This window comes from Triplophysa dalaica, chromosome 17 (assembly GCF_015846415.1).
Source record: "Triplophysa dalaica isolate WHDGS20190420 chromosome 17, ASM1584641v1, whole genome shotgun sequence".
Classification (NCBI taxonomy): Eukaryota; Metazoa; Chordata; class Actinopteri; order Cypriniformes; family Nemacheilidae; genus Triplophysa; species Triplophysa dalaica.
The window spans coordinates 3,251,363-3,260,597 of NC_079558.1; the positions used below are offsets into that span (position 1 = coordinate 3,251,363).

At 36.3% G+C, this 9,235-nt stretch overlaps 1 protein-coding gene across 1 annotated transcript; it reads right to left on the bottom strand.

The window, feature by feature from the left end:
- Positions 1 to 973: 973 nt before the first annotated feature.
- tha1 (threonine aldolase 1) lies at positions 974 to 8,925 on the bottom strand. The gene is made up of 7 exons (XM_056771465.1): positions 8,456 to 8,925; positions 7,645 to 7,728; positions 7,267 to 7,355; positions 6,602 to 6,787; positions 5,012 to 5,149; positions 2,388 to 2,580; positions 974 to 1,537 (listed from the first exon to the last, which is right to left on the bottom strand). The coding sequence occupies exons 1-7, from the start codon at positions 8,706 to 8,708 to the stop codon at positions 1,230 to 1,232; spliced, it is 1,251 nt and encodes a 416-aa protein (XP_056627443.1). The 5' UTR covers positions 8,709 to 8,925; the 3' UTR covers positions 974 to 1,229.
- Between the last annotated feature and the right edge of the window lie 310 nt (positions 8,926 to 9,235).

Genomic DNA, 9,235 nt, shown 5'->3' on the forward strand with positions numbered 1-9,235 from the left:
CACGCTTTTCCTGAAGATAATAATTAATTCCAGTGAGATGACCGGTGTACAAACTAAATTGATAGTTACTTTCTGTAAAAATGCTACATGGTGTTTGTGCACATTGATGTTTCACCTAAAAAAAAAATCTCTATTAGCTGAAAAAACATATGATTGTGAACAGCATTGGAAATATCACTTGTGTTGATGTTGGGTTAACTTAATGCATCCAAGTAACACACATGATTTTCAGGGTTCACAGCATTACACTGTTTCCGTGTCGTAATTGTGCATACTGTATACATGGTTATGACTTTAAAGGTCCAGTTTATAATTTTTGGAGGATGTATTGATAGAAATGGAATATAATATACATACTTTCTTGAGGTGTATAAAGACCTTACATAATGAAGCGTTATGTTTTTATTACCTAAGAATGAGCTATTTCTATCTACAAACACTTCGGGTCACCAGGAAGGAATTGCCATGTTGCTTCTAGAGCGGACAAAGTATTTTCGTTAATATGTTATCTCCTTCGACAAAGAGTTGAAAAAAACGTGATGACATCTCAGTTCTGAGTCGGCCACTATAGTGCTTCGAAAGGGAGGGGGGCAGTGGAGTGAATGAGTGATTTGTCGGTTGCAATTTGCAACCTCACTGCTAGATGCCACTAAATTTAATACACTGGACCTTTAAAGATACGAATAAACATGCTCCTAAAAATAGATTAAAGCTATATTGTTTACAGCATTGTCACCCAGAACTGGGCAGTGGCTCTGATCTTTTGATAGATAACTCCTGCAGCAAATGCAATTGCTGCTGTCGTCATGACGATGTCTTTGCACAGCCTGCGCCGCACCATTACATGAAGAACACTTATGTAACATGATGAAAATAATAAACCTAGAAAAACATCGCAGGTGCTTTGCTTGCTTTTTGAACACTTCACACCACTTCTGGTGCACAATGTATGAAATTGAGCACGAGACAAATATCAAATCTCATAAGAAAGATTTATTGTAAAAAGACATTAAAATACAAAAGTGTCATTTGGGCTGTTTTAACCTACCACCAAGCTGAATTTGCATATCACCACTACATAAAGTGCGAGTTTTGGTTGGCTTTCAAACCTGAGTGCAAGTTTAAAAATATTGTGCTATATAATTTAGAGTTTTAGTTCAGTAAAAACCTTAAAGCAGGAGTTTAAAAGGTGTAAAGGCACCAAAATGGTGATGCGTAGAGAATATTTCTCATGCTGCTATGACAGACTTCAGCCTGAGTTGTTGGGCCACAAACTGAGCCTTCTGTATAGCCAGCTCAGTGTCTTCCTCACTGACGTCCAGATGCCACACAGCCCTAATTGCACCTCCGATGTGAGGGAACATCAGCACCCGGACCCCATGGCCAAGCGCCTTCACCTCCTCTGCATCAACTCTAGCCATCCGCTCACAAAACTCATCTGAGCTCATGTAGTCATCCTGCACACGGAACCTCAGGATGTTGGTTTCCACGGATGCCAGGTCCAGCTGGTACAAAGGAGGGTCGCACTCTGCAAGTGCTGCATGGGACAACACCATTTAACCAAATGATTTACTTTAACTGTCATCTATGTCATTTTTAATGCAATTGTAATTAATTATAGAGTATTTAATAATAGCTACAAGTTCCAGAATTCATTTTCATATTTGCATAATCTAGGTCTAATATAAAGAGAACCAGTTTACAGCAGGTTTATATAACCATACTCTCTTAAAGGGATTTTTTTCAGTCATTTTTTACGCACCCATGTCAATTTAAACCCGTATGACTCTGGAGAACACAAACGATAATTTGAAGAATGTTGGTACCCATTCACTTGCACTGGTTTTGTGTCTACAATAGAAGTGAATGGGTACCGCCGTTGTTCGGTTACCAACATTCTTCTAAATATCTTCTTTTCTGTTCATACAGGTTTGAAATGACAAAAGGGAGAGTAAATGATGACAGAATTGTCATTTTGGGGTGAGCGTTCCCTCAAAAGTACATTTCCGCTTTAAAAATTTATGTTGGTGACAGTTGCTGTGTGGAGAGGAAATATAAACGTTCAACATTTCTAACTGACTCATTTCTATGCAGCTTCTTAATCTGCTTTTGGCTGCTGCTTAAATTAAGGTTTTACTTACGTTGTTATCAAATGAAAATTAGGGTAATTATATGGCTAATACAATCGTAATGGTATTGGTAATTATAAATTTGCATCTATTAAAAAGACAAATCTACATACCAATTATATTCATTTCAATTCTCTCATAATTATTAGGGTCTCAGAACACCTTACAAAGCTGCAGATTAACTAATGTAGGAATGCATCACGTTTCCAGTATTTGCACAATGTTGAGAGTTCAAGGAACTCAGTGGGGTTCTGTCACCTTGAGCAAAGCGTTTGGTGTTCCTGTGGTCCTCCTCCAATCTGCCAATCAGGTCTGACAAGGAAATCCTGCCAGCTGCTGCCAAGATGCCCGTCTGCCTCATTCCGCCACCGAGCACCTTGCGGGCACGAACTGCTCTCTGTATGAAATCTTTCGACCCACCAAGCATGGTTCCCACAGGTGCCCCCAGTCCCTGCCAAACAGCAATTGAGATCAAATGAGCCTTTGCGTTTCTGTATTATGTTGTTTTTCAGCTCCTTGCATGAAATCCAAAAGCAGGGATAGAGTGAAACATAATCTGAAAAAGAAATATACAATACAGTTTACATACAGTATGTATACATATATGGTACTATAGGATATTTGTACGGTATTAGATTAAATAGATGCATTCTTTCATAGATGCCACTTAAATGCAGCATTTTCTACACAAAGCATCTTCAATAAGTATTCCTGTTTGGAATGTGCATGCACATCAACATGCATGCATGCACATATTTTACATGCATGCACATACAATGCATGTGCACATAGACCATCGTTTATTAAACACTGCAAGCTTACAGCAAGAAAACTTCTCAAACACAGTATGTACTTATTCATACATTCAAGTATTTATGTAGGTTCAAAGTACACTGAACAACTTAAACGAAAACTCCCTCACACATAAACATCACTCAGTTATTTTATCCTCAGATATAATGTGACAGCAACAACAAAACAGCTGTAAAAATGTATGAGAATTCAGGTACACAAGTATAATATCGCCTGGAATACAGATCGACGATAAGAACAGATTTGATATTCATATTCATACATTTGTCTATAAACCCCAATTACATTTAATGTCTTACCACAAAAGAGAAGAAGAAAGATTTGGTGACGGAAAGAATCGGCGTAATTAAAATGCAAATATGCTTGTTGACATCTTCTCTAAGGATTTTGCTGAGCGTTGAGAATGATTAGTTTTTTCTCCCGGCTTTCTTCAATCGACTCTGTGTGTGCATGTGTGTGATGATCTTGGATATGATGGGGAATAATGAGCGGTGTCTTTTCAAATCCCAGATATGATTACAAGCGTGTCATCAGAGGAAAAGGTTACTCTTCTGAAGCTATGAATAAAAATAAGGCTTGATTATATAGATGTGTGAGAGACCTTCATAGTACAAGTATTTGAGCACTGACTTCAACAAGGTCATTTTTCAATGCCTTGAGCACTTATACTATTCTCCAGTGAGAAACTGTGCACGGTCTGTAGCATTGAGATGTGTGGACTGGAACCGAGAGGCTTGTGTAATGTGTTGAGAATGTTTCAAGTAACTTCATCACAGAAGCCGTTTTCTGGACATAGAAATGTCTGGAAAAAGCACTTAACGCAGCAGAAAAATCACTCTAGTCTGTTTGTGTTATTTTGTTAGATTGGCAATGTTGTAGCATTTATGTAGACAGCATACAAAAGTATAGTTATGTTTTTAACATTAGCGTGTCAATCGTGTTCTATACATATTTAGGTTAAAAGAGCTCTGATTGGTTCCTTGTTCTTAATTTTAAAATATCTTATTTTCATCATTTAAAGGGATTACTTTATTTGATTTGAAGTCAAATTCATACTCCTTAACGTTAAAGGGATCATATTGTGCCTGATTTTTCAAAGTTTTTATTATGTTTATGATGTGCAGGACAATAGGTGTTTATTTATTACATATTTCACCTGTGTTCTACAATGAAATCTCGCTTTTTCTGAAACTGGTCTGATTGGTCAAGCTGGTCTTTTGTGACTCACATTATACCGATCGAACCTCTCCCAGGGGCGTTTGACCCCTAAAGCCGATTGACAAGTGTGAGTATTCGCAAATTCGCAACCACGCCCTGGCCTGGTTGGAAGAGGACGGCTGAAGCGTGGTTTGGTTTTGGAAAGCATGACGTAAATTATGCGATTCAGGCATATTTGAGAGCAACCGGGATATATGTGAGAAGACCCTTAGTGTGTGTTGAGATGTCCCACCCATTACCCTATCCGTGTTTCAAGGGTTAGGGTCAATGAAAATTTTGGGATTCATGATGTCACTAATCCAGAAAACAAGCTTGTTGTGGTTCATTTTAGTCTTTATAAAGTGATTTCTCTTAAAGAATATATCCTCCTTTTCTGTGAGCGTTACAACTTGGCAGATGTTGTTTATTTTCAAACAGCTATAGTACTCACTAACTGCATTTAAAGAAGTGAAATTCCAACAGACCTTCCCTTTTTAAAGTGACAGCACACCCAAAAACCTTTGTTCTGTAAAATCTATGTAACATATTTTGTTCAATAATATAATTTCTTTAATATTTTAGACTCATTGGGGAATTTATGATTTTGTGTTATTAGTACAATGGTTAAAAACTAATTGTCCCCACTGAATATAATATTAGAAATAACATCATATTTTTCCTATATTTTAATATAATTTCATTTCCTTCGGCAGTCAGAAGTGAAAATCCGACTTTTTATAGGACCATGTAGCATTAAGTCACGCCTTACGCTTTATATATTAACTTGAACCGACACAAAAAATGTCATAGGAAGTGGAACTAACTGAAGCAGAACAGCTAAGAGTGTCATATGAATATATAGTAGCACTTACCTTGGACAGACACACACTGACAGAGTGGCAATGCTGTAATATAACAGAGGGGTGGACACCTTGAGCAATAGCAGCATTCATTAACCTCGCTCCATCCATGTGTACTGCCAGACCAAACTTGTCAGCCACAGAGCGAAGCTTGAAAAAGAGAAACATACACTTACAGTCAGTCTGGGAGCAAAAGATACTGCATACATTTTCCCTGATTTACAGAAGATGCCCATTAAAATGTCATTCAGTGTAAAAATCTTGTCAGGCATATTTACAAAAAAAATCAATTTATTTGTACATAAATATTGTGTTATACTGAATGACAATGTGACATTATTTCAACCAAATTTTGATATTTTATTCTTAAAAAACTTGAAACACTGTTACACTGAAATTTTAAACCAACTTAAAAATTACTTTATCTTTGGACAATATAGAAAAAATACGTCAACTTGATACAAGCAATTTTATTCGTTTTTTTTTTCAAATTATTTTTATGGCTTGGTTCAAATAAAAATTGATACATTTCAAGTGTTGGGCTTATGATCCCTGACTTTTGTTAAATTAAATCTCTTTTCTCTTTAAGTGTTTACTATAAGAACACTTATGAACTAATCAGAAAATGAGAAATGCTTTAGTTTTTGGTGAAGCTTTGATAAAGACGAGAAGTGTTACTAAATAATGTGGAAGTTGATCTTTTATGACTGATTAGTATCTCCTGGTTCACAAATGCAAAGATACTGTAATAAAATAAACAGACAATTGTCTTGGCATATTTAGACATCAACAGTCATCATACAACGATCAACAATGGTGACAATCATCATAATTGACGTATTTGTTTTAAGTTGGTCCAAAGTTTCTAATAAAATCACTTTTGTAAATTTCTTTTGAAGGGGACATCTTAACATCTTTGACCAACATACATTTTTTACTTTAATTGGGGATGGACATTTTTAAATAATATCATAATTTGATATATAAAACATATATTTAACATATAACTTTTAAAACCAAATTTAGAAACTAATTTAGTTTGGATTAAGATCATGCCTTAACAACTAGAACATGATTGATATTTACAACAGAGAGTAGACAGAAAATATGTTTGTCTATCCTCTGTTTGCACATATGCTTTGTAAATATCACTGATGTGTTTTATGGCAACAAATTGAGAATGTCGAACTGAACTGTGTTGTTTGTGTGCACCCTCTGATGAAGAGAAATGGCACGGGTCAAGAACTTTATAGAATAATGGAATAATGGTTTAACAGTTCTATTAGTAATTGTTTGCGTTTCTCCAAGTCTTATAAAGAGCCTACATTCTCAAAATGTCACATTTATGACATATGATACATTTATGATACATTTTTGTATCTTTGGAGATTAGGTGTGTCTACTTTATATACAAATGTCTTGTATGTGTAGGAAGTGGCAGATTGACAGGATGTGCCGTTGCCAAACATTTCCACAAAACCTATTTTGTTCTGCATTGATGAACAAAACAGTTCGTGTTAAAACATGCATTTGTTAAAAGAATGTTGCCAGACACAGGATTGCTCCCCACCCAATTCATGAACCAATGTTCAGGTCACCAACCTCCTGCAGGAACGAGAGTGGGAGGACTCGCCCTCCCTGAATATTGTGCGTGTTTTCTACGCACACCAGGCGAGAGCGTGGGTAGTGCGAGTTAGGGTAACCGTGACGGATCTTGGAGATCAGCCGGTCTAGGTCGAACGTGCCATCGGCAAGTGTAGTCAATGCAACAGAATGGACACCTGCGAGCTATTGAGACAGAGAAAGACAAAATTTAGAGATAATGAGCTTTTCGTCAATTATAAAGACTTTTGACCCTTTGTAGACATTTGGAAAATAAACTCTCCCAAAAGTCTGACTACATTCTTTCATTTGATCCTCGATCCTTAACATCGTATTTGTGTGTGTGTGTTTGTGTGTGTGTATTTCTGCATGCATTGAAAAGTACATGAAAAGTAAGACTGTTGTAATATTACACACTGTTAATAAAAAACTATTCATAATCTGGAGTTAAAAGGATAGTTTGACCAAAAAATAAAAGGATGTCATCCTTTATGCCACTCAAAACCTGTATATAATTCTGTGGAACACAAAAGAAGATGGTATCCTCTTTGTGTTCTGCAGAAGAAGGTCATTCATGTGTGTAATGCAATGAGGGCAAATGAAGAATTACAATTTTGGGTGAACTATCCCTTTTAAAGAGAAATGTATCACTCCATTGTTCATACCTGTGCACTTCCACCCTGCTCATAGATATAAATATGAGAGAGGTCACCTAATAGCATCTCATCTCCCCTCTCTCTGCAGTGCACCATAACTGAAAGAGACACATATAAAGAAAAACATGCGTCAGAGAGAAAAACATGTTTGGAATAATAGCTCTGCTCTACAGTGAATGTAAATCTGGTTTGAAAATTCCAAGAACTGTAAGTAATATCTTTTTTTTAAATCTTTAAAAAACATGTGATTTTAATACCAAGATACAGTGGTCAAGTAGAGATGTAGTCCAAACAGAGAAAATAGCATCACATGTGTTCATTTTAACCTCAAGACACAATTGTAAACTAGCTTTATTAATAGCTGTGGGCATCATGGTGCAGTCGTACCTGCAATGAGATTACCCATCGTTCCTGTGGGGACATATAAAGTATCCTCCATGCCAAACAGTGCAGCAGCTTCTTTTTGTAGTTCTGTAGGAGTGACAAAAACAATTTAACGTACATGATGTTCATATATATTTTATTCAATTTTTTATACTCAAATAAAGGACTTAATTCTCTATAATAAAATACCATATTTGGAGACTTATTTATACAATACTGCAACACATTGATGTTTTCTCAACAAAATCATGAGTCTTCAAATGGGATGTTTTTAAAACATGCTGTTCACCTTTTCATTTGCGATTCAGCTTTACCGTAAAATACAAGTATTGAAAATGTGACTACTCTAGTTGTTTAGGCACAAAAACGTGAAGGTGCTTAAATCAGGAGAACAAAAATCCAGGCTAGGTAATAACCAAACTCTTACTCATATTATTGTACGTAACATTTTAAAGTCAATATAAAATGTACAAGGTCAGGATAATAATATAATACCATCTAAAACTAAAAAAATAGAAACCATATGCATAATGAATTTAATGTTTATAATGGGCATAGGCTATTGTATTGGTTTTAATGAAAACTATACAACTTTTATTTATTTATTTTTAATTTTCAGCATGGTCAAGTATTTCTAAAAGTTTATAATATAAAGAAAATATAAAGTAGGCTTGTTTTTAAAAGTATTTCATTAAAACACTATGATAAAAATGTTTTTAAAAGTATTTCATTAAAACACTGTGATAAAAATGCTGGTAAACATCTTATTTTGTTGCCAAAAAACGTATATTTTTAGATTTTGCGTCTCTCTAACCATTAACAACAGGATCCTCTCCAAACACATCATCTCCTACGTCTGCCTCCGCCATGGCTTTGCGCATGGCAGCTCCAGGTTTGGTGACGGTATCGCTCCGGAGGTCCACCGTGCGAACAGCTGACCTGACTGCGGCCATCTGATGGGATCCGTAACACATGCACCGCACCGGATCGACGCGGAAAACACGCCGATGTTTGTGAAAGCAGTGGCGGAGTAAACGAGCTGCACACGTGAATGTTTTGGAGTTCATTTCTTCTTTTCACTTACAGATCTCGTCCTGTGCTTTTTATGGAGGATCCGGAAGGCGATCATGAAGATTAACGCATGACTGGTCTGACTTGTTTGTGAGAATTAAAAAACGGTTACACTTCACAGAAGATCCACCAGATGGCACATCGACTTGTTTTAGGCCTAATTGCGCTTATTTATTAAGCTGGAACAAAAATAAAAACATGGGAACCTGTAGTTACTTTCCCTTTTCACAATTATAGGCCTATTTATGACATGATAAACGCCAGAAATTAATGATTTTATTGACACTGCACTTTATTGTTTAGGCCAAAACATACAGGAACCGGTCTGTGTGTCCCTGCAGAGTTTGCGCAGAGTTTGCGCAGATTCCTCGCACGGAGTTATTGTACGCAAACATTGAGCCAACTTTCATCCGAGCCCTGCTTGCATTTCCTCAACAAGAACATGTACAATAATCTTAACATCACAATAACTCGAGTGTTTAGTCTGTATGTTCTATAAATTAGCTAATATGGGCACTTGGGC

Excerpts from the sequence above, each read along its gene's own strand:
- tha1 (XM_056771465.1), bottom strand. The coding sequence starts at position 8,708 with ATGAACTCCAAAACATTCACGTGTGCAGCTCGTTTACTCCGCCACTGC. Across the intron at positions 2,581-5,011 it reads TCAGTGTGTGTCTGTCCAAG|GGACTGGGGGCACCTGTGGG; the intron begins GTAAGTGCTACT and ends GCTGTTTGGCAG. Across the intron at positions 1,538-2,387 it reads CACCAAACGCTTTGCTCAAG|CACTTGCAGAGTGCGACCCT; the intron begins GTGACAGAACCC and ends TGTCCCATGCAG.